General features: G+C 40.9%; 2 protein-coding genes across 6 annotated transcripts in view; one reads left to right on the plus strand and one right to left on the minus strand.

The window, feature by feature from the left end:
• Position 1: 1 nt before the first annotated feature.
• ciz1a (cdkn1a interacting zinc finger protein 1a) lies at positions 2–6,759 on the minus strand (the record flags this gene model as incomplete). Its single annotated transcript, XM_079234984.1, has 15 exons — positions 2–829; positions 1,147–1,268; positions 1,392–1,470; positions 1,688–1,801; positions 1,892–2,005; positions 2,134–2,227; positions 2,423–2,553; positions 2,713–2,943; positions 3,182–3,261; positions 3,391–3,503; positions 3,686–3,773; positions 3,961–4,078; positions 4,827–5,053; positions 5,227–5,378; positions 6,587–6,759. The coding sequence occupies 15 exons, from the start codon at positions 6,757–6,759 to the stop codon at positions 2–4; spliced, it is 2,664 nt and encodes an 887-aa protein (XP_079091110.1).
• A 1,647-nt stretch (positions 6,760–8,406) lies between these two features.
• dnm1a (dynamin 1a) overlaps positions 8,407–25,083 on the plus strand; it is a gene marked incomplete at both ends in the record, with an annotated part of 46,021 nt that continues 29,344 nt past the window's right edge. For 4 of the 5 annotated variants that reach the window (XM_079235621.1, XM_079235620.1, XM_079235622.1 and 1 more), the window contains 10 exons: positions 8,407–8,567; positions 18,612–18,685; positions 19,200–19,349; positions 19,522–19,725; positions 20,342–20,440; positions 21,368–21,528; positions 21,666–21,808; positions 21,883–22,018; positions 23,445–23,512; positions 24,819–24,957. In XM_079235621.1, coding sequence (XP_079091747.1) covers positions 8,407–8,567; positions 18,612–18,685; positions 19,200–19,349; positions 19,522–19,725; positions 20,342–20,440; positions 21,368–21,528; positions 21,666–21,808; positions 21,883–22,018; positions 23,445–23,512; positions 24,819–24,957 — 1,335 coding nt within the window. The remainder of the gene's footprint in view (positions 8,568–18,611; positions 18,686–19,199; positions 19,350–19,521; positions 19,726–20,341; positions 20,441–21,367; positions 21,529–21,665; positions 21,809–21,882; positions 22,019–23,444; positions 23,513–24,818; positions 24,958–25,083) is intronic. The other variant, XM_079235624.1, reaches the window with a different exon arrangement.

Below are 25,083 nucleotides of genomic sequence, written 5' to 3' on the forward strand. Positions count from 1 at the left end.
CTCAGCGTCTGTTTGTGGCCCTCCCTGACCTGCGTTTTGTGTTTTTTGCCTTCTTTTTTGCTGGGACAGCGGGAGCTTCCTTCTCCTTCTCCTCTTCCTCTACATGAGCATCCTCAACAACAGCCTCTGCCTCGGCATCTGGCTCGGCCTCAGCCTTTACCTCGGCCTCTAGCTTGGCATTTGGCTCGGCCTCAGCCTCTAGCTCAGCATTTGGCTCGGCTTCAGCCTCTAGCTCAGCATCTGGCTCGGCATCTGGCTCGGCATCAGCCTTTACCTCAGCCCCAGCCTTTAACTCAGCCTCTGGCTCGGCCCCAGCCTTTAACTCAACCTCTGGCTCGGCCCCAGCCTTTAACTCAACCTCTGGCTCGGCCCCAGCCTTTAACTCAGCCTCTGGCTCGGCCTCAAGCTTTGCCTCTGGCTCGGCCTTTACCTCGGCTTCCTCTCTGCTACCAACAGGCAGTTCAGCTGGACTTTCCAGAACTAGAGAGGCATGGGGTGTGCCCTCTTCCTCTTTGCTGTGGAGGCTGAGTTCTTGGTCTGTGTTGCCTGTGCTGGTTGCTGAGGTGCTGATTGAGTCCTGTGAGTTTTGGTCAGGTTCTGCTTGTTCCTCCTGTTGCTGGTTTTCTATCTGCATGTCCACTCGGCTGAGTGCAACGATAGGCTGCATGGAGTTTAGGTTCGTCACTAAACCAGTGTCATCAGAGATGGAATTTTCAACCAAACAGTCTGTGGTGGTTTCTGTTATAGGCCTGAGGCTGTCTGCCGCTAGGAGAGACTCTCTGGAAGATTCAACAGCTTCACTCTTTTGACTCAGCAAGTCTCTGTACTTCTGAAAAGAGAAAGCATACACAAATACTACAAATTTAAAATACAATAATATAATATGAAATTCCTCAAGGATAACCCACATTGATGCACCTCCATTTTACATGCAAATAAATACAAACCAGCCAAGAGTTTATGCAGGCTTGGATTGAAGCTGTGATTATACAATCAATAAAACAAAAATACTTAAATGCTGAATGCAATTTAACAGAATAGTAATAATATACTCAAGTAAAACAATAATAAGTTAACTTGGCTACAGATAGACCTATATCCTAATTAGTTGTGAAAACAAGGTGAGTGAAGTCATCAAACACCAACCTTGAGGTTCTCAAAGTGCTTCATGGTTTTGCAGTGGGCATGTAGAGCAGAAGATTCAAAGTGATAGAACTTGTTGCAGAGTTTGCAGATAAAACCTGCTACTGGAACAAAAAAACTGGACCCTGCGGTAAAAGGAATTCAAGATTCAATGTCACTCCAATATTAACACTAAATCCAAACAACGAGAACATGCAGGAAGACAACAAAATGAAATGTTCAGCAATCTGGAGTTTGTCGTCACTCACCGTAGACTGTGTTAGAGTCATACTGCTCATCACTGGCCATGTCCTTTAAAGTCACTTCTTCAAGGCAGGACCAGTCATCCTGCACCAAGGCACCAGAGACACAGTAAACAACTATACTATAACAAATGCACCAACTAGGAGTACTAATAGTATTATTTCAGATCTTATCTAAAAGTGATGTTGAAATTAGTAAAACCATGGGATGTAGAGCTCACTGGCCATTAATATTAATGCAGATACTGTCAATTGTCTCATTAGAGGGAATTACAAACAAGAACAAATTATATGCAAATCACCTGTTCATTCAGTCTCTCCTCCCTTTCACTGTACTCCAACTCTTCCAATGAGAAGCCGTCTGTGTCCAGGGCAGTCAGCTTGCCTAAGGCCTCACAGCCCTCCGGTTCCTGGAGCTAGTGAACAGCAGCAAGTTCAGCATAAATATTTGAATAAAATAAATTGCTTGTTGTTTAATGGTTTTAAATCACTATGAACACATTTACCTTCTCCACTTTCTGTCTGTGCTCCTTGGACTGCAAGTGCTCCACAAAAATCTGGGAGGTCCTGAAGTGTTTCTTGCAGACTGTGCAGGAGGAGATGGCTGTTCTGCTGGCAAGCTGAGGAGAGGGGAAGACACACCAGATCATTGAAGATTTATCACATTTTGAAGCAACGTTTTCAGCTTTTCTAGCACTTTAAAACTTTTTCAACTCAACATTTACACCATGTAAGTGAGCGGCTTTACTTTGTGCTCCTCAGTGCGACGGTGGTCTATGATGCTACTGGCGAAGTGGGTGTGACACGTGGCACACCAGTGCTTCGAGTCTGCCTTCTTTTCTCTGCAGAAAACACGGACGAAGATTAGTTATAATTATTATATGGATCATTTTCTCTTTTTAAAACCAGCTCCTCAAATTCTACCCTATAAAGTGAAAATTAAATAGAAATTATCTTTCACCATTTAAACTTAATATTTATTAAAAAAAGTAAGTCAAAAAACAAAGCAAATGCACATTTGTGTGTTTTAAACTGACCCATCTTTGTTTGCTTCCTGTAGAGACTCCTGCACTCGTGGCAGCAGGGTGACCAGACAAGCATTGCTCATATGTTGGATCTCCATCATCCTTTGCTGGTGGGAAACACTGTTCATATGACCCCTGAAGTTCTGAAAAAAGAAAGAAAAAGAGAATAGTTAAAAAAAATGTGCCACAACCTTTTCATCCTTTTGCACATTCCCAACCAACACCAGAAATGATTTACCCCCCCCCAAAAGACCTAAAACCACCATTTCCTATGTATCTTGATGTGTATACATTCAACCTACTTGCTGGTTGTGGCAGGTAATGCTGCAGAGATAGCAGTAGAACTTGTTGTTGCCCTCCGCGACGCCCTCCTCCCCTTCTTCTTCTTCTTCTTCTTCTTCTTCCTCCCGGTTCTCGGGTGAAGCCAAAGGGGCATCTTTGCCTTGTGGCATCTCCTCTGAGAGTAAATCAACCTGCTGGTCATCCTCACTCAGCTTGACAGATAGAGACGGGGCCGACAAGCAGCTGTGCACCTACAGAGGTCGCAAACCAGAACTTAATCCAGTGTCATACATTTATTTAACTGAGATATGACGGAGATATACTTTACACACAAGAGGTTGACAAATACTGGTAACCAGAATTGAGCCCAACATGACCCACCTTTCCAGTAGCTTTTGCAAGAGTGATTTAGTTACTTCTAAATCCATCAATTAGCGTAAACAATATTTTGTCTATGACCTGAACATCCTAAATAAAGGTCCCTCTCACCTCAGCAGCTCTGCTCTCCTCCAGCAACTCAACAACATCTGATCCCCCTGTGGAGCATCCTTCTTCCAGAATGAGACAGTCTGGGAAAATAAATGAGGCAAAAAAACAACAACATATTACAGCGAGTTTTCATCTCAACTAGTCTAAAGTACACTACGTTTAGATTAAATGTACTGCTTGATGAACCATCTACTTTCTGGGGTTTTTACCTTCAGGCTGGCTGTCCTCGGAGTTGCTGCTACACCCTAAAGACACAACGTCCCCATCTGTATCTGCAACGGTGACAGTCTCAGCAACACATTGTTCTATGGGTTCCTCTGACCTGAGAGAAAAATAGCAAGAGTCAAAGAAGGAAAAAAGAACAAATATTGAGGTTGTTGTAAAATACTGTGCACCCAGCATTTCCAGTTTTTGGTTTGATATGTTTGCTACTACCATGGATAAGATGGTCAACACTGGATGCCAATATTCTCTAGCAAAACTACAGTTGCAGTTATTCCCTACCCATCTGTCCTCTGCTTCTTGACTACAGGTTCTTCAAATTGCTCCTCAGAGGGCTGTGTGGGTTCATCCACTCCTCCTACAGCACCATCTGTAGATAGAAAAGATTTTTATTAAACAAAGTTGGAAACAAACAAGTTCGGAAAACATTGTCTACAAACAAATGTTAACCATTGATCGTCTCTAAGAAATATTATGAGTCACATATAACATTCAACACAAGCTACATCGCATTAACCTATAAGCATGTTTCAGTGCTGGTTGGATTGAAGCGCTACCTGTTTCAGTCTTGTCAGCGGCTTCATTGGTACTGCTAGCAGCTGGTTGGTCGTCTGTGCTCCCTGCTGCCATCTGCTCGCTGTCTCTCTTCCTGTCTGGCCTATGAGCTGCAGTGTCCTACACAAAGAGACAGACAACAAGATTACAAACATACTTCCAAGTCTGAGATAAAGATGCAGCTTAGAAAAATTAACAAAAGCACAAACCACAGACAATAAAGAGCTTTTTAGCACTGGATATCATTTTGAATGTGCACCTCAAGGTAGGTTGACAAAGAATTGATAATTGCACGTGTGACTTAAATAATGTTGGAGCTATTACAATTATTTGAGAGTTTGATCAACCTGTGTACAGTGAAGTTCTGATCCATTTTACCATCAAAAACAATAAATGTTTGCCCTAACCAATTAGCCTAGAACATGTAATTATTTAGACATATTAGGATTGATTTTCATGTCCAATCAACTTTCCAAAACCCAGGTCTTTAGTATAATACCATAAAAGTCAACATTTACATTTGATAAGCTGGAACCTATTATTTATCGATTATGCTTAAAAAAAATAACTTAAAATAGCTCACTGATTATCTGTCAATCAACATAATGGAGCTGAAATTATTAATCAATATTTTTTAAGTTTAATACTTGAACAATGATTTGATTGTCGACAGTCGTGAACCCTGATTTTCTTTGAGTAGGCTCCATTGAAATCACCTTCAATCATGGTGAGGACATTTCCAATGCTTCTGATTGAGTCAGTCACACCTTGCTGCATTTGTCAATTGTGCAACACTAGTGTAGTGCAATAGCTTGACAGAAAACCTACACAGTGATTATTATCAATAGAATGCTGCTGTTGTAATTACTGTGGAAGTGATGGAAGAAGAGGAGGAGGAAGCTGCTGCGCTGGTGTTGTTGTGATTGTTGTTGTAGTAGCGAGCCTGCTGGTGGTACTGTCGAGAAGCAGGGTATCCCATCATGGGGGACTTCATACCCATCCCCATGGGAACTGGCCCGAGCAGAGATGACCTGGCTCCAGCAGTGAAGAACTGACGGAATTGCTGTCCAGCCATCCTAAAGCCCCGCATGTTACCTAGGTGAAAGCAAAGCATAGAATAGACACGCAAGTAAGGAAAAAATATAAGCAAACAAAACATCGTAACCCATTGAGAGATAGACGTTCACTAGGAAAATGTCAAATTTAAATTCCACTGCTCCTTATGATTTCTAGATGCTGCTGTTTTTCCACTATTATCCAAACCATACCCTGCATCTGTCCCTGCATCTGTCCCTGCATCTGTTGCATCAGTAGGGCCCCCTGCAGCATGGGGTTGGGGGCCATGATTGTAGTCTGGGTTGCCTGGCACAGGTTGACCATCCTGGGGGAAGGGGCTGCCTGGGAACCAACAGGAATAGATCTGCACCACAAATAAGTAAATACAAATGTAGCATCATTTCTCAAGAAATAATCTCACACAAAACTGCTTAATACACACTTTCAGACAAATTATTCTTCTTACGAACCGGGAATTTTATTTTACACATCTGTACCAGTTTGAGATTAGCTGATTACTTGAAATGGACACCTGCACACAAGGGTTCTCTTAAACACAAGCTGTCCATGTTACTTTTTCTTGATCATGATGATTGTGTATGACTATGTTACAGCTTGTGATATGGATTAGCATTTATCAGAAGTAATGTTCCTTCCATATTAGCTTTGGCTCAAAGCTATTTTAAGTTTTGATTTGTTTATAGCATATCATTACAATGCATTCCTCAATAAACTTCATATAAGTGTTTAAAAACAAACTCAAGAATAACCTCACACAATGAGATGCTAAATCAATTGAACAAGAATGAGAATTGTAGAAACGTTGTTATCTAATAGGACAAAAGTAAATACAAAAAGGCAATGACCAAACATTAAAAAGGTGTTTCATCGAATGACAGCATGTCAAAGAAAACAGGTACAATATGGATGGCTGGTCTGATAAAGCTTCACTGGCTGCTCCTTTTGCTCCTCAGGATAAACAAGAGGCCTGTATTGTCTGGCCAGAGTTTTGATAAGGATTAAAGATTGAGTAACAAAAGAAGACAGGTAACATGACCCACAGGGTTTTACTAGACGTGAAAAACAGAACAAAAGAGTTGGCCAGTAATCCCGGAATTAAGTGTTTTATCTAGTCTGCAGTTTATCAACCCTACCCTACCTTTATGCAGGCAAAATAACAGAGCATGGCAATAGCCCAATATGTGCTATAAAGGATTTACACAACACTGTTTGACAACAGAATAAGTATCTAATACAGAGAGACTTGTGCATTGTTTAGGTTGGAGTTCTCTTTGATTACAATAATACACAGTTCTACAAAAGCTATGCCAGTGATGTATAATTTACTATGTAGCAGATAGGGTTTACCTCACAGATACAATAATAACAAATTACATCCTGGGGTGAATGCCCGTAGACCAATGGACTGACTCAGAGGCAAGCTGGACAAATATTTAATTAACACCGATGCATTCGTCTGGCATGTGTTGTGGCAAAACTCGACGCTCAACTCGACGCACATCTCACCCGGAGGGCCCGGCCTAATCCCCGGTCTCGAGTTCACACGCTTACCGCTGTCCCTGGTGGTGGTGGTGATGATGGCCGACATGGTGCCCAGGAGGCGGCTGAGTTGGAGGAGGCGGAGGCTGCTGCTGTAAAAGTTGATGTAGCTGCCGCAGGTGCTGGTGAAACTGTTGCTGTTGTTGTTGCTGCTGCTGCTGCTGATGGATGTGTGGATTGAACATTACGGACTTTAAATGTCCTCCGTTACACTGCGAGGGGACCGACCAGCAGCTGCGAGGCGACTCTCCTTAGAATAAGATATATCTGGATGGAAGGGAACACAAAAAGGTGTTTGATAGTGTGCCCCATTGTCTTTATTGTAAAGACACATTCAATAACAGTGCGTACCTTCTAAGACACAGGTCATATTTCGGGTTGTCAACTGACGTTAGCTCGCGCTAGCAAGTGCGCTAACAACAATTTACTTTGTTTAGTTTTTTGTTTTCTTAGCTTATTTAAATGCCTTCAATCATTTCGCCGACACTTTATGTCGAGAGCGGCATGTTATTTAAGTATTGTGGCAATACACGGACGAGCTACACCTGCTATGAAATGAAAGAAGCTACATTAGCAACAAGTTAGCTTAGCAGCGCATCGGACTAGCTAACGCTAGCTAAGTCGCAGATAAACTGATGCGCCTCATCGTACTTTCTACACTTTACCTGAGCCACAGATGTCACGACGTACTTCTGAAAGAGTAAAGTGGTAATTCTTGACGGTTATCCAACTAAAATCCTTGCACAAGGTTGAATACGTGCGCTCAGTCCCGGTGCAACTCACATAAAGCAGAAACCCCCCCACCAGCGTCCCTAGTAGAGTGACGTTAGTGCACCCTGTCGCCTCCTGCTTGTGGTCTGGGGAACTGAAAAGGCTTTTAACGTACTATATTTAAAACGGTCAGTGTTTCATCCTCAAACAGTTAACAAAGGCCACAGGAATAATACAAGTTAGTAGTTTTAAGGTTCTACATTTTACTTGATCTATGACGATATTTTAATTGTATATTCTATTGTAAATCGAATTGTAAATTGAATATGCTCCTATTTCTTGCACTGTGTTTATTGTGTATTAATGCTATGCACCACCCGCCAAGATAAATTCCTTGTATGTAAAAACATACGTGGCAATAAATGGTTCTGATTCTGATGATCTAGTACATATTAACAGCGTGATAGATAGATAGATAGATAGATAGATAGATAGATAGATAGATAGATAGATAGATAGATAGGCAGGCAGGCAGGCAGGCAGGCAGGCAGGCTATACTGCACTATAAAAACAAACACAAAACGCTTTAGAGTGCCCCCTGGCCTCTGTTAAGGGTGGTAACAGATTCAGCACCATGGACAGATCTGTAAGAAGTGGATGCCACATTTCCCATCTCCATGCACCTTTCTACATCGACTAAAACACGATTCAACTCAAGAGTCTCAGTGCAATGAGCCACTCTGTGATTTACTGTAAACATAACAATGTGACATGTTATAGTGAAAGTACAGCAGTGACACCACCGAGCGGCGTGCGTGGAGAACTACAGATATCTCTCCTGGGAAAATACAAGAGCTCATCCTCATCCTCCCCTCCCCTGCTGCGCTTGGTGGAGAGGAGTGTAGGCTGCACGTTTGGTGGTGGAGAGAGTCCCATAGCGGAGGTTATCTGACACACCGAGGAGGCGCAGTCAATGAGGGGGCAAACAGAAAAGTGAGCGCAGTCCAAAAACGCCCTCTAAAACGCGAGATTGGCGAAGAGGGGCGAAAGGGAAAACATAAGTAAGAAATCCCTCCCTGCTCTTGACAAGCAAGATACACACTACCCATTGCATCGCAAAGATGGGGAACCGGGGAATGGAGGATTTGATTCCTCAGGTGAACCGCATGCAGGATGCCTTCTCCGCCATCGGGCAGAACGCGAACCTGGACCTGCCCCAGATCGCCGTGGTGGGCGGCCAGAGTGCGGGGAAGAGCTCGGTGCTGGAGAACTTCGTCGGGAAGTAAGTAGCTTTTCCAGGCTGCAATGCATGTTGGTGCATCACACAAGCGGGTGCAGTCGCTCTCATTTTACGCCTCACGCACATCCCAATCCCCATCCCCCTTCTCTGGGCAGGTTTGAATCCACCACACACGCATCGTGGACACGGTCCAAATCGTTGCACCTTACACCAGTCTAATCGTGTTATCACTTCTTCTGCCACAACACCGAGGCGAGGAGATTATTTTGCTCGGCCTACATAAATCCCCAGTGAAGTACATCTCTGATGCATCCGGGAAACCACAAACTGCTGTTAAATGACTTAATATGATAAACTCTGGAAAGTCAGCTTCTAGCTTCATAGTTTTGTCCAAAATGACACAACATTGCACATGTTTATCATTATAAAGTCAATGACTTCCGTCACAGAGGCAGGGTTAGTTTATATGATGACTTCCTGTATAGCAGATACAGGCAGCTGTTTGTTTCTGTGGCAGTGCAACCGTTTTGTAGTCTTCATGCTATTAAATCCTGACCAGGCAAGGGTGAAAAAAATAATTGTGTGTGTGTGGAGAGAGGTTTCAGTCTTGCAAACATGCACAGTTTTCAGCTGCTGCTGCTGATGATACAAAACAAAGCGAACAAATGTGATCTGTTTTGCTGCAGTATGACCTTGCAGAGAGAGAAAGAGAGAGATGGTGAAAGAGTCCACCTGAGCTTTGAGCCCTTCCAGCTCAGCTCATCCATCTGTCTGCCAGTGCTTACGCTGTAAGTGAAGCTTACTGAATGCAGGCAACAACATGGGTGGCACTGACTAGCTGTTTGTCAGCCTGGAAGCTTGTGTTTCACTTGATCTGAAGATTTTTTTGTGGTTTCATAGATTTTTAATCCCTTGGATGCACTGAGTGTGTGATTCAGCAGAATTTCCTCCTTAAGCAAGGTCAGGTTATTTCTATACTGTGGCTCCAAGCCAGCTCAACCCCGCACTTAACAAGGCCCGCTATTACACAACAAATGTAATACATCCGACAGACAGGGATTCAATCTATTTTCTTACATTTATTTGACAGTAGAGTCAAATAGTTTACCACATGGCCACAGTGATAATTCACATTTTAACATGTAGTAGGTGAGACAGGCCCACTGTTTACAAGTAGTGCCTGTGGAAGGCATATCAGTTTTGTTTATAAAGTTCCATTTCTAGAATTTGGAAGAATACTCGTATAATACTGTTGGATTCACAATGGACAGTTTAAAAAAGATAATGAAAATTGAGGCAGAAACACAAAACTTGTTTTGTTTTGATTCCACAATCTATTCTTCTTTAAAACCTACAGAACTCTGGAAAGGTCACTTCTTTCTAACTCTGCACCTTTAGACTTTTTCATTTTCAAACAGTCTTCAGCTCCCATCGGCAATGCCTCAAGTGACTTCCCTAAAGGCAATTTATGAGATATTAGACATGCTCCCTCTCGAGCTACAATCGGCTTTATTCAATACAGTAGCCTACCCCCTAAAACCTGCACCACACTTCGATGTGTCAAATTGGTGGAGTTCCCCTTTAATAAAGAAGCTTAAATCTCAGAAATGCACTGGAACTTATAAAACAAACTAAACTTAAGTGTTCTTACATTTATAGCTGTTGTACGGTACTTAGTTTTAAATGTATCCTTCTAGTAGATACTCAATGAATATTTTCACCAGAGTAATTTTAAAAACAGTGCTTTGACAGTATTTTAACATTACAATTGTCACCTGTTTCAAAGCCTTTTTTTTGGCGAGGCCTTTTAAAATATCAGTTAACACTGATGAAGCAATCTCGTGAGGAGGGAAACGTTTTGCTGCACTCACCCAGCTGTAGTCATGGAAACAGCTTGTGCCCAATTACGCTGCCTTACCCGAGGGGCCAGTGTTTACACGATCGTTACAGGAAGTAGAGAAGGAAAAACTGAATTATTACGACAAGGACATTTCACAGTAATACAGATATCCATTGATTTGTTTGTACATGTCAGTAAAAGCTGCAGTCTGAATCCTGTCAGGCAGCGTTTGTGTGTGTTCATGTTTGTGTGTGTTCATGTGTGTGTGTCTGTTCATGTGTGTACATTCCTGGTCCAGCTGCAGTGACGTCAATCAGGTCTTCCCATCCTCATGCTCCTCCAGTGGCCCATTGTGTTTGTGTTATCTTTCCTAAACCAAAGTACACACTCTAAACACATTGTATTGTGTGTTTGCATGTCACACCGCTTCTTTTCTGCATCTCCATCTTCCCCTCTCGGCCTCTTATTCAGAAATTCACATCGACGCCTCTCAGAAAATCATTTAAAGGGATTTTTCTATTTGAACAGTAATCTGTTTTTTATGTTATTGAACTGCTTGCTGTTTAATCCTTTTTACTTTAAATACAAACTAACAGCATTGTTCTACTTCTGTTTGCTATCACTGCTTACTGTTAGCACAGACAATCAATACCAAGAAGACTTCTAAATGGCACAGAGACATTAACATAAATTATTAGACAACGCATATAAGCTGATATGGAATTTAGACAAAACTTAGCAACTTTAGAATTGATATAAACATTGTTGAAATGAGTTTACTGTAACTTCTGATGGACTATTTTCCTCTCTGCTGGATTAGATATTGATGCATGTCTGCATGTGTGACTCAGGGACAAGGACAGCCAACCTCCTAGTAGACAAGCTGTTGAGATATGCTGGGTTTCTAGTATTAGAGTATATCTGAGGACACCAATCACATTGATCTATTCCTTCAGAGGGTTTTGATCCTGCTTTCATAAATTGTCCTTACAGAGAGGCTACTGTCTAAAGTCTCCCTTGTTGTCATTGCTCATATCTCTGTTTATCACCTCAGTCCAATTTCCCCTTCTCAGCCTTTTCTTTCTCCGTCAGTTTAAATTCACCTCAAAGGTGCTTTGTTGCTGTAAAATATAAAAGTGCTCAACTACAAAGTAAAGGCATCAAGGTTAAACAAAAATGTCAAAGACACAGGCGCGCAGTTATCAAGCAATTTATCTCAAAGCCTGCCTTCTGAAGCAGTATTTTCTGTCTTCATTCATTGTTTTTTCATTCATGCACTTTCTTGTCTGTCAAGTTGAGATGTATTCGGCTGCCTTTGGGGACTGCTCTTATTTTATTTATTCTTCATGAAAAGCATTTGTATATGTCTTAGAATAAAGTTTGATATATGTTCATTTGTTTTTGGAGTGGTTGCCTATCTTTTTAGGGCTGCAACTAGTCATTTGGTGCAAACAGACAAACAGACAAAACAGTAAAACACAGACAAAGATATTACATAGGATAATATTTTTTGGGATTGATTTATCAGATTGATAGATTACAGATATGTTATACCTGCAGTTCAAGCATCACTTTTTGTCCATCTTCTGGTTGTGTCCCATCAGCCTGCTGTGATTTAACAGTGAAGAAGATACTTCACTAATCTGAAACTGAGCACAACCCCAGTCTCCCATAATGCGTCTGTCAAAAGTCAGTTTTTTTTCGCCTCCCATGAGTCTAATTAGCACAAACAAAGCTTTGCGGTCTCCAGTGCTCAAGACAGACAGTGTCAGCTGGATAAAAACTGTTTGTGCAGGTGGAGGTGGGGATGTTTGGTCACATGTTGACATTTGACAAAATGCAACATTATAACATGAACAGTATGACATTTATTCTTAATTGTAGGAAGAAAAAAAACAGCAACACATCTGTCTTGAACTACAAGTTGAATTAGGTTGTATTTTGGGGGTTTGCAGTTCTAGAGGAAATATAGTAGCTTTTGCACAATAATGTATTCATATTCTATTCATACTATATTTTTGTATCAAGCTGTATTTATTTATGTTACAATATCCTAATTCTGAAAACGGGTCAAGAGCATTTCAGTTAGTTAGTTGTCTTTTACATATTTTTACTGAAAATGTTGTATTTTTATTGATCAGATTGAGTAGACGATAGACGGGTACAAAGAAAGGCCCTCATGAAAACACAGATGAGTGTAAGAGTTTGCTATTCCTACAACATGCAGCACATTTAGTATGGATGATGTTTACAGAAACAAAGTGTATGTTCTCAACAGCATGGTTAAAAAAATCACTTTCAGCACCACGGACAGCTCTTTCAAAAACAGCTGATACTCCTTCAGCACTACAGCTGCTTCCGCCTAAAATAAAACAAATACTGAACATAGATCATCACTTTCCAGTTGATTTATGTGTATGATATCCCCATCACGATAGAGTCAAGGGTACCCCAGTTTATTGTCACCATGGTGGATTATAGAAGCAGCAGCTTTATATTGATGCACCTCTGATTAGAGGTTTGCCTTGTTTTTGGCACGAATCAATTTATGATTGTTCAAGTCCCTTGAAACTGTGCTGGAAGAGCATTTTTTGCAATGACTACTTCGATGGATGTAGGGGTCAAACGCTGATAGTGCACAAGGAGAAATGAGTAAAAAGGTCACAAACTGTATGACGTTCTCCTGGGATGTACTCAAACCCAGGAGAAGGAGGAGGATGCTGCTGCTGCTGCTGCTGCATGGTGTGCAGCTTAGCCGACTGAAGCACTTCGTCAGTGAAGGCTGCTGGCACTAGCACAAAGCAGGCACATAAAACTCCAACACAGACGATTCCATCTCCCTGCTGCCATCACTATTCCAACCCCCACGCAGAGATTAAGTTAATGATTGATAGCTGGTTTCATGTATTGCATAACACAGAGAAGGCCGGAAGCATTATGATGAGTAGCAGTAGCTTCCCTCATGTGAACGACAAGCATGATACAGTGCTCCATTAAACCCTCTATTAGAAAAATAGAAGCAGGAGAGAGTCAAATGGAAACACAGAGAAGGAGAGAGTCTTACAATGACTTATAGAGGACGATGCTGCAATAAGATAAACTACCCAGCATACAACTGAAGGTTGTGTCGTGGAAGTGGATATAATCATTTCTGAGGTTTTCTTTTCATGCAACTGTTCAAATTAATGCCATAGTTTCCTGAACATTTCTCATCTTTAACTGTTAATTATTTGCAAGGTTCCTGGAAAGTACCATAAAGTAAAGAGAGTATGTCCAATTGAGTTTGTAAAGGTTGGCGTACAATTTACAGTCAACTTTAATGATCAATTTGTTTTATCTCTCTGTGATTGACTGGCAACTGGAAATGGATGGAGGGATTTATCTTTATTTAGGTTCTTTTAGCAGCTCTTAACAACTATTTAACTAATATGTAATTTTTTGGTTGTTTAAAAAAGTTATCCGTCGATATACAAATAAATGTTGTGAACTGGGTACTCTAAACAGTCTCTGAACATTGCATCTATTTTTCCTGTGATTGACATTAGGACTGCAACAGGGCTGTAATATATTCATCATCTGACAATTATCATCTTGATTGATTGATTAATGTCAAATAATAATAAAAAAATACCCTTCACAGTTTGTGTAAAGCCAAATGTGACCTAAATGAATTGCTTGTTTTGTCCAACCAACACTCGAAACCCGAAGACATTACGTTTCCCATCATATAAGACAAAAAGATGTAGCAGATCCTCACAATTAAGAAGCTGTAAATTGGTAAATTGGAAGTTTGGCATTTGTATAAATATATTAGCTCTGATTTGTACCACATTCTAAAAACTATGCAGCTCAGGAGTTGCTTTTATAAAATCTGTGTACAGTGTATGAGCACAGTAAGAGTGAGAAAGCAGTCAGTGAGAGACAGAAGACGAGAGGAGACCATTTGTCCTGATACTGCTACAGAGGATTATCTCTAATCTTTGTTTTGGCTGCAGTTTACTTGCAACACATCCTCCCATTGGCTCTGGTCTAATCTGGATGTCCACCATCCAGCAACCAACCGTCTCATTGGATAAACCACTGTAGCCAACAGCAATACGTGGTTGCAAAATCCATTACCAAAAAGAAGTCTCATCTATCTAATACCCAAACACCGCTGGGAAGGAAAATTGCCTCTCTGTGCTGGTTCACTAATGTCAGAGCTGTTGTTGCTGCGTGCATTAGAGCAGGATTAGATGAGGCTCAATGTCTGACTGTGTCTGGGAATCGGCAGTGACGTGATGCACATGAGGAGACCGACAGAGCAGCGTGTTGAGTTTGAGTTGCTCGACTTATTATTACATGAAAACTATCTTTTAAGAATTTCATTTTTTAATGAAGGGAAAACGGGGCAAACCTAAACAGTTTACATCTCACTCTTTTATTGGATGTTCTCTCTTTTTCTTTTAAAGCAAGTATAATAACAAAAGTGAGTGAAATAATAAACCAAACACAATCTGAACAACTGTATAAGGTGTATAAATGTGTGCGTGATTCACATTCATTTGAAACCTTAAAATAGAAACACTGCAATGAATTGTTCGGACATTACGTCAACATATGTTCCCACTAAACCAATTAAAAAATGTGAAACACAAAATCATTTGTATTGTAAGAAGCTCGTAAAACGTAAATTAAAAATGTGAACTCCTCTCGAGTTAATAGGCCATCAGTGTGTGGGTGAGCACTCATCCTTGATTTTATGTGTGTTGTTTGTACAGTTACAAAGAAGCAGTGAGTCAGTACTCCACATGCAGACTGTGTGTGTGTGTGTGTGTGTGTGTGTGTGTGTGTGTGTGTGTGTGTGTGTGTGTGTGTGTGTGTGCAGCAAATGTCAAAGAATGAATGAATGATTCAGTGACTGAATGTTTATACATCTAAATATTTTTTGTTTTGTTGGAATTGTAAATACAAAATGCTACAAAAGAAATACATCTGATTGGGGCTCAGCTGTGACTCAGTGTGTCTGTGACCTCCCTGATCCAGCATGATTGACCATTGAAAATCAATGAAGCGACTGTTAAAGGGTGAAATAACCAGGCGAGAGTGACCAATTTTGGTTAATTTACTGAATGAAATATCATGTTCCACATTGATGCAAAGATTATATAAAAATACAACATTTCTGTAAAGTTGTCCTGCTCATTGATTTGCAAAATAACCAGAAATGACCCAATACATCCAGAGATGTTAAGGGGTAGTTGTGACGATATTAACAACATTGTATATGAATGATATCAACCAACCATAACTGACCCACACAGTCAGAGGCACATTTAGATCCATCATACTGAAGATCTTACTGGATGTTATCATATGAAGGAAGTGGGAAGAAGTTGTTTCTGTTAGAAGTGAAGTGCTTTTAGACAGACACTGACTACTAAGTGCACTTATACTACATGTAAGTGCTTGTTGAAAGTATCTTGATGTCACCTTAAAGTCTCTCTTAGAGTCTCCGTCGTGGTCTATCATTAATCCTTCCGCTTCAAAAAATATCTGCAGTCAGTTCTCCTTGCCTGACCAGTTGGCTCTCCCTATGTCTCTCCTTGGTTTGTGGGTTATCTCTTCTCTTTTGGCAGTCACACAAGTGTGAGTGTTTTCATTCCTCACCTCACAGTGGGGGGATGAACACACAGGAGGGTGCGGGTGGAGGGACTCTCACCCTCTCAGCACGGTTAGGTAAATGATGAGTGAATAGAGAGACAGTTTCTCCAGTGTTGTGGCAGTGTAGATGTTGAGTGTGTGTGTGTGTGTGTGTGTGTGTGTGTGTGTGTGTGTGTGTGTGCGTGTGTGTGTGTGTGTGTGTTTATAAAAAGTTGATTCTGGCAATGGCTTGTCCTCTCTTTTGAAAAAATCTTGTGGGAGCATTTTAGGGGAGGATGAGGAGGAGTGAAGTGAGAGGAAGACCTGCCATCAACACCATCTGTCTTCTTTAAAAGACATCCAAGTGGGAGAGCGGGACAGCCACATACACACAAATGTACTTCCACTGGCAGGCAGGTAGAATAGCAGATGGACAGACACACATGAGAGAGAGCAGAGTTTCCTTTGTTGTAAAAGGCTGCTTTATAACAACAAACATTGAAACAATGGCGAAGCTCCCTGTTGGTGCTGTGGTCAGTGTAGCGGCTGTGGAGGGTTAGCAAACCGTAGCTGGGATGTCTTTTCAGGTCTAATCTGTCAATCACACAGATACAACTTGTTTTTCATATCGTCTGCATCTATTCAGTGGCACACTGCAGGTTGGGAAAGAATTAGTAAATCTGCAGAACTCAGCAACCTTGCTGTCATATTATGTTATAAATCTCTCCTAAATATTCTGTCCAATCAATTTAATCAATCTTTTTTTTTCTTTTTTAATATAAACATACTTCATCCTTGTGTTTTAAAGAGCAAGACAGGTGAAGTTTTTTTCTCTCTCTCAATATCGATCTCCTGATACCTAGTGCTGATCTGACACCAGTGCCCTCTTTGTTGTAGCTTGTTTGTTTTGTACCTAACACCCTGTAAAACGTAAAATAGTTTTTCCTGATACTTACTACATATAATGTGTTAATTGGTGGGCTTTAGAGATGCTGGTAAGCGGATTTAGTTACATTTGGAAAGAGCCAGCCAAGCTGTTTCCTTCTGTTTCCGTTGGTTATGCTAAGCTAACCTGCTACTGGCTTCAGCTTCATATTTCGCAATGAGACACGAGGTCCTTACTCTTTGCAGAGAGCGAGAGATTTCCCAAAATGTAGAACTATTCCTTTGAGCAGAGTGTATGTATGTATTGTAACTTCCAACATATCCCTGTATACACTCAGAAAGAATACACAAATAATATATATATATATATATATATATATATATATATATATATATATATATATATATATATATATATAATATTTAGTACAGGGACACAGTGACAGTTAAACATGATCCTCATGTGGAACATCTAATTGCTGAATTAGCTTTTTCTGGTTCAGGTCACAGTTTGGAGCAATTCAGCTGACTCATGCATCCAAACTGCCTCAGGCTTTGCTTCAGGTACAAACAGAGGCCTCCTTTTATATTATCCTTTTGATAATGGATACTCAAGAGTATTATATATATATAATATCAGTGTTGTATTGTTCAAATACAAGCTGTATGTTGTATGATGCCTTTTTGACATGTATAATCAAGACAAGCTAACAAATTGTTCTTATGCAATGTTAGATTGAAAACTATACGTGTCTCCAACAGCCCCTTGTTATTGCCACACACACACACACACACACACACACACACACACACACACACACACACACACACACACACACACACACTGACACACATACATCATGCCTCACTGACTAAGAACTGTCAGCTGGTTGAGGAGCACACAACCAGAGGCAAGTTGACTACGATGTTGCATAAGACCCCCAAGGAAAACACTGTTTTATTCATTTAAAAACAAAAACAACAGAAAAACATCTGTACTGACACACAAAGATGCACTTTACACCTCAGACACACCAGGATAGTTATATGAGGTCTGGAGTAGATGGTCAGAAATTGCAAGAATAACGACCAGGAAATACTTTTTTTAAAATAATGTTTTATTTGTTGTAATTTTTAGTAATTCTGCTTTCAAAATTGAAATAGACCTGTCACATTTTAATCAATATCAACTTAGAAGGAAAAACTGCTGAGTGTAGATAGTTGATCAGCTTTGTAGCTTTCTACTTTATATTTGCTTGTCAACCCTGAGAGTTCCTCAGCTGTGAATAATCACATCATCATCCATCATCATCTATCTGAATGCAATTTAATCATGATACAGACAAAATGTTTTCATAGAGCAAAAACAAAATGTGTTCAGTTTATCTATCTGATAATGACATACAAATCATGGTTAATCCAGGAAAACCTTTTAAAAATGTTTTCATTTCCCCCATATGTGCACTGCAATAAATAAAAAGCAATGTAGCCTGGTGGGAGCTCATCTGTTGTGCGAGGATGTGTTGGAATTCAGCATTATGCAACTCACACAAACACCCACACATTTACACTTGCTTGTTGTCTGTACTTTGCACCTAATTCCAGTCTCCCCAAAGCCTCAGGAGCCACTGCCACTGACTCATGTTCTGTTGTCTTTTTGTCATTTGGTGAGTTATATTGTCGTCCCTTCCACATTGGTGTTAGTTTTACTGACCATCTTCCTTGCTGTTGTCTTACAGGGATTTCCTTCCCCGTGGTTCTGGCATTGTGACTCGTCGACCTTTGGTTTTGCAGCTGATGAACTCTCCAACAGGTAAAAACATTTTACCCATAAGCATTTATGGAGATTTAAAAATTCAATATCAACAGCAGAACCCTTTCCTCTTTAAATCATTTCTATTTTCTATTCTTGGAAGAGACAACAGTGAAGACACATCTTTTAGCTTCTTCAGAGCCCCTCTTCCATCCAGACTGTAAACCATCACGTTTTAGTTTTCTACAGTATTAAAGTAATCCAGTGTTTATAAATCCTGCTAATTCAGCAAACTTCTGGTGCCACACAACTAGAGGCTAATAAAACGGAGCCACAGTTAACTGCCTGAATGCATGACAACATTATACTTCCTATTTCAATCCCCCAAAACCACAAAATGGGTTAAAATGATTGTAACAGTAGTTCCAAAACCAGAACTATGATAATATAGTTACGAAATCCATCAATATTTGCCATGAAGTAAGAATATCCCCATTATTTTCCAGGTGAAAAGGGTTAAAAAATGTAACTCTTTCCTTTTTTCCCTCTTTCCTTTATTTACCATCACTTCCAGAATATGCTGAGTTCCTTCACTGTAAAGGCAAAAAGTTCGTAGATTTTGACGAGGTCCGGCAGGAGATCGAGGCAGAGACCGACCGCGTTACCGGGGCCAACAAGGGCATCTCCTCTGTGCCCATTAACCTGCGTGTCTACTCCCCAAATGGTGAGACTGAGAACACTCTATTTCTACACAGATACTGGTTTGGGGTGACTTGTTCTGCATGTCTGACATCAATAAGTTATGAACCACCAAGCTTTTTATTTGGCAAGACTGCATCTGAAGAAGCTCTCTTCATGTTTGTTTTTCTTTCTCCCGCTCCTTGTCCTCCTCTCAGTGCTGAACCTGACCCTAGTGGACCTGCCGGGGATGACCAAAGTGCCGGTGGGTGACCAGCCTGCGGACATCGAGGCCCAGATTAGAGAAATGCTGATGCAGTTTGTCACCAAGGAAAACTGCCTGATGCTGGCCGTCTCCCCGGCCAACTCTGATCTGGCTAACTCTGATGCTTTAAAGATTGCCAAAGAGGTCGACCCTCAGGGTGAATATATGCACACATGCACATGCACACAAACACACACACATTGTAACCCTGCAAAGACTAAAGAAGATGTGCATTTGGGCGTCTAAACTCGTATAATTTGGTATATACATATATAAAAATGTGCATTTCTGCATTTATTGTGTCACGTCACTTTTTTCATTTCAGTTTTTTATCTAGTTTGTTTTGTCAAGCTCTTTTTACTGTGAAGCACTTTATGTTCAATACAAATTAATGCTATTCACTGTATTATATACTGTATATAAGTAAATACTATTAGGTCCATCTCAACCATCTCTTGCTAACACACAAATGTATCTAAACAATAATACACTTAAAAAAAAACTTTTTATGTTGCTACTATTTCTTGAATTTAATTTGAAGTGCAGGACTTTTTCTTATGCTGAAGTATTTTTACATTTTGATATTGCTCCTTAACTTCTTAAATCAATTATCTAAATATGCTAATAATAATATGACTAGCATCAGCGTCTGTGGGTATTTTGCACATCATACATTTGCAGCTTTAGAAATGATTCTCTGTTTTGTTTTCAGTTCCATTCTCAGGGTTGATTATCACGGTGGTGTGTGTGTGTGTGTGTGTGTGTGCATATAGGTATGAGGACCATCGGTGTGATCACCAAGTTGGACCTGATGGACGAGGGAACAGATGCTAAGGACATCCTGGAGAATAAGCATCTCCCGCTCAGGAGGGGTGAGCCCACACACTCTGACACACTCGCAATGACACACTGTTTCCCTCTTGTGGTGGCGAGGCGTTCGTACTCAAACATGTTCATTACACCAAACATTGAAAAAAACAATACAGAAAAAGGACGGAGAAGTGTGTGATTAAACTGTACTGAGTAAGAAATCAAAAGACAGACAGAAAGGTGGAATAGTTTAAGAGCAGAAGCAGCAAAGGAGGAAAAGACAAAAGCACTGTGTTGGAACAGAGCTTGCGTGTATCTTGCCGGCTGCCCTTTATTGCAATGTGCTGATGTGGTGCTTTTCTTTTCCATTTGCACTTGGTTAGGACCCAGGCATGTGCTTTTGAATATTTTCCATGTCCTTTGTTTTTTCTGCGTCCCCCTCCTTCTTTTTACTCCTCGTCTGTCTCTGTCTAATCTGGATGTCCACATTTACAAGGCTGCTGGCTCACAGTTGCATTAGTTATAGAGCATGAAACAGCCTTTAACCGAGTGATGCATGAGAAAACTTAACGGGAGGGGAAATAGGGTCTGTGTTACCTGAACTCTCCTAGTTCTCTCTAAAAACCTGGACACACACATGCAGACGTTTATTCATCCCTCTTCCCTCCGTTCTCTCCTCTATTCATCCTTTGTCTATCTTCTTTCTTTTGTATCCCATGTCTCCTGAAATTTGGTTTTCCTTAGATAAGCATTATTAAACATACTTTTCTTGGTCCAAGAGGGGATGTCCATTTGGGGTTTGGTTGTTCAAACTCAGTTCATATGTAGAAAATGAAAAAGATCTTGGCACACAAGTATTTAATCTGTTCCAGTCTGCTCTCAAACATTCCAAGAAATTATAAAAAAAAAGAGCGAGATCTAGTTTTCTGCAAATTTCTCACAACAATCAGACTGTGTTATAAATGTCTGTGTGACTCTTGTCTGTTCAGGTTACATTGGTGTGGTGAACAGGAGCCAGAAGGACATAGATGGCAGGAAGGACATCAACGCTGCTATAGCTGCTGAGAGGAAGTTTTTCCTCTCCCACCCTGGATATAGACACCTGGCCGACCGCATGGGCACTCCCTACCTACAGAAAACCCTCAATCAGGTGTGTCAAAGAACAAGAACAGTGCCAATCACAGGCAACTGTAGCACGTCCATTAATGGGGGCTGTATTTTCCAGCAATCTAATTTAAACATTCCCCATATTCACAGTGATCTAACTCTGACCTTTGACCTGCACAGCAACTGACCAACCACATCCGGGACACGCTGCCTAGTCTGCGGGCCAAGCTGCAGAGTCAGCTACTCTCCATTGAGAAGGAGGTGGAGGAATACAAGAACTTCAGACCCGACGATCCATCTCGCAAGACCAAGGCTCTGCTCCAGTGAGTAGATACAGGAGAAGACTGCGAGATAGAAACTGACGGATAGATTCATTGATATCTCTGCCTCCCTGCAGGATGGTGCAGCAGTTCTCTGTGGACTTTGAGAAATGTATAGAGGGCTCCGGGGACCAGATTGACACCGCTGAGCTGTCAGGTGGTGCCAGGATCAACCGCATCTTCCATGAACGCTTCCCCTTCGAACTGGTCAAGGTGTGTGTGTGTGTGCGTGTGTGATGCTTTTATTTATTTTATTTTTTGAGACTGCATGGAAATTATTGGGGAAAGAAAGGGGGATAAAGCTTAAAGCAAGACTGTTCCCAGTTCCATCAATATCTTCTTTTGGATCCTACACTATCTCAAAATAGAGTACAGACCGTAACCACAAGAAGTAATGGAAGGGATTGACAACATCTTTTTGCAATAAAAAAGAAACATCAGACTATGGCACAACCACCAAACCCTAAACACGTCAGTGTAGCTGGAAATATTTATGCACAAGAGATTCTGAAGCCCACAAATCTTGTGGGAACTTGTCATTCTTGTTTGTGCGGAATTACAGCAAGTTTAGTCTAAAGAAAATCTGATTTTGTGTGAGTGTCCTGATTCATTTGATGTAAAACTGATATAATTGTGTTAAAATAATGTAATATATAAAATATCCGAAAAGCATAATTTTGACAAATAATTGACAAACATCTCTCTGTGTCTCTTTACATCATTGCTTCTTTCCCTCCTGGGTTTCCTTCCCCAGCCTCAGAAGCAGAGAAGGCCTCCCTCAGGTTTTGGGCTTTTCTGACCCAAACATTCCTCCTTTCCTCCCTCTCAGTTTCACAGCTACTTCTCCCGTTGTCGTCCCTCCACTCTCACTTCCCCCACCTTACCTATTTCCTTCTGCGTCTCTCACTCTATCTTCATATCCATCCACATCTTATTCCTCCCCCACATCCTCTCTGTTCACATCATCTTTACCCCGATCCTGTCCTCCATTCATCCACCTCCCCCAACCTTTTTCTCTCTCTCTCTCTAACCCTTTTACCTCAACCCCTGTTTTACATGTTCGATCTTTTCTCACATTCTCTCTCAGTCGGCCCTTGACCGTCTCTTCCTTCCTCTACCTCCTTTCATCCATCCTTCTCCTGTCCTCTCTCGTCCTCCCTCTGAGGATATAAATCTTACTGCTTGTGGCTGAGGCCTTCGAAAAATTCCCCGTTGGTTTCCCACGGAGAGAACAGAGCAGGTTGCTTCCAAACCAGAAGCTTGACTCATAAAATGTTTTATGTTTTGAATACATGCTTTTAAGGAAATATGAAACTTTGTTGGGGAAAGTGGGACTGACTAAGGTACTTTAAATATGAAATAAAAAACAATCCTGTAAGATAGAAGATCAGCTTATATATCCTACTTCCAATGACACAATATATTCAACAGAATGTAAATCTGTGGGGGAGGAAGTGTGTTCAAGGTTTGCAAAATAAAAAAAAAGCAGAGGCATTGAAGAAATAGTCATGGATATGTGTTCTAATGGTTCTTAACAATGTATTGTGACTTGTTATTAGCTAACACGGTGTCATGAAGTTAAATATATAATGTATATTGCCATACTTAATCCTCCCTGTGGCCTCTGTTTTGTTTGCAGATGGAGTTTGACGAGAAAGAGCTCCGCAAGGAGATCAGCTACGCCATCAAGAACATTCATGGAATCAGGCACGTCCGCCCTTCAACTCACCCCTCCACCCCCCTTTCCCTCCCTCTCTCTTTCTCTCTCTCTCTCTCTCTCGCTCGCTCTCCATCTCCGTCATCTCTGCTGGCCAGACTGCATCTAACTGACTTTGCTCATCTAATCACAAAGACCTCTGTTGAATACTAATGGCCTCAGTACACTTGTGATGAGATAGGTTGCACCGTATTTTTCTTTGTGGTCTTTCCATTTTTTTTGTTTGTTTTTCCATTGTTGCTGGTTTTTGCATATGCTTTTTTTCATCATCTAATAAGACACAAAACATCAGGAAAAAAAGAATACAAATTTGGTGCCTGAATTGTGTTTGGTTTGTCTGAATCAGATCATAACAGGATGTAGTGAAGCAAGACGTATGTGCTTTATGGGTGGTCATGTGCCTGTGGGTGACAAGCATGTGTGGAATGTACAAAGAGCTTATTTCAGTATCAGCGTAGATAATTGTTAGGTAATGTTTGGAGGTTTGTTGATAGTCGGCTGTTACCAGTGGATCATATCCAGAGTTTTCACCTAAATTTGGTTACTAAATTTGAATTTAAGTAAAACAAAATGTTTTGTGAAAGTCCATATTCATATCTGAACATTTGCTGAAATGGATTTTGATGACACATTCATGTTATTTAAATAACTTGGGCCCAGTTCCACCCCCAAAGTTTCCAGACTGTCCTTGTGGTGAGTTGTCAGGGATGCATTTTCTGTTGCAATAGTATTTTGGGTACCTGAGTCCTTGTACCACTCTGGGTACTGCAATTACAGCAATAACCGATCTTAAACAAAACATGAATTCACTATTTCAAGTCACTGCATAAATATGGTATCTGCAGGACTGTCAGAAAGAAATGTTGACAATGAGACCCTGAATCCCAAAACGTTGTCCTCCATGGAAATGAACTAAATACATTACATTTTCTTTATCCCGCTCATCCTATTGAGTCTGCAGTAACACACTGACTCTTTACTCTTTGAGGGAAAATGGCTAGACATTTGCTGAATACATTTACAAATTCAGTATGCAGATTATTTTGAAATTCTTTCAAAGAATTGTGTAGTTCCATTCTCTCTCTCTCTCTCTCTCTCTCTCTCTCTCTCTCTCTCTCTCTCTCTCCCTCTCATTTGTGTCTGTTAACGTTTTGGGGGGAAAGCTCAGAAACGGAGGGTAATTCTTTACAATTAACACTCTTCTCTTTACCCAACCCTCCTCCCTCCTTCTCTCTTTCTCTCCACCATCCTCCTCTTTTCTTTGGCCCTGTGGCTGGTTCTCTCTCTGTCGGGCAGAACTGGCCTCTTCACCCCGGACATGGCCTTTGAGACCATTGTGAAAAGGCAGATTGGGAAGATTAAAGAGCCTTGCACCAAATGTGTGGACATGGTCATTTCTGAGCTAGTCAATACGGTTAGGCAGTGTACCAAGAAGGTAAAAAAAGAAAGTAAACAGTGGATAGCACTTTCAACCCTCCTCTGCAAAGTCCCCCTGCTGTTCACTCCCTTTACTGTAACCACCTGGCTCTCTCCAGCCCTCGTTGTTTCTCTGGACAGCGAG

This window comes from Taurulus bubalis, assembly GCF_910589615.1.
Source record: "Taurulus bubalis genome assembly, chromosome: 19".
NCBI lineage: Eukaryota > Metazoa > Chordata > Actinopteri > Perciformes > Cottidae > Taurulus > Taurulus bubalis.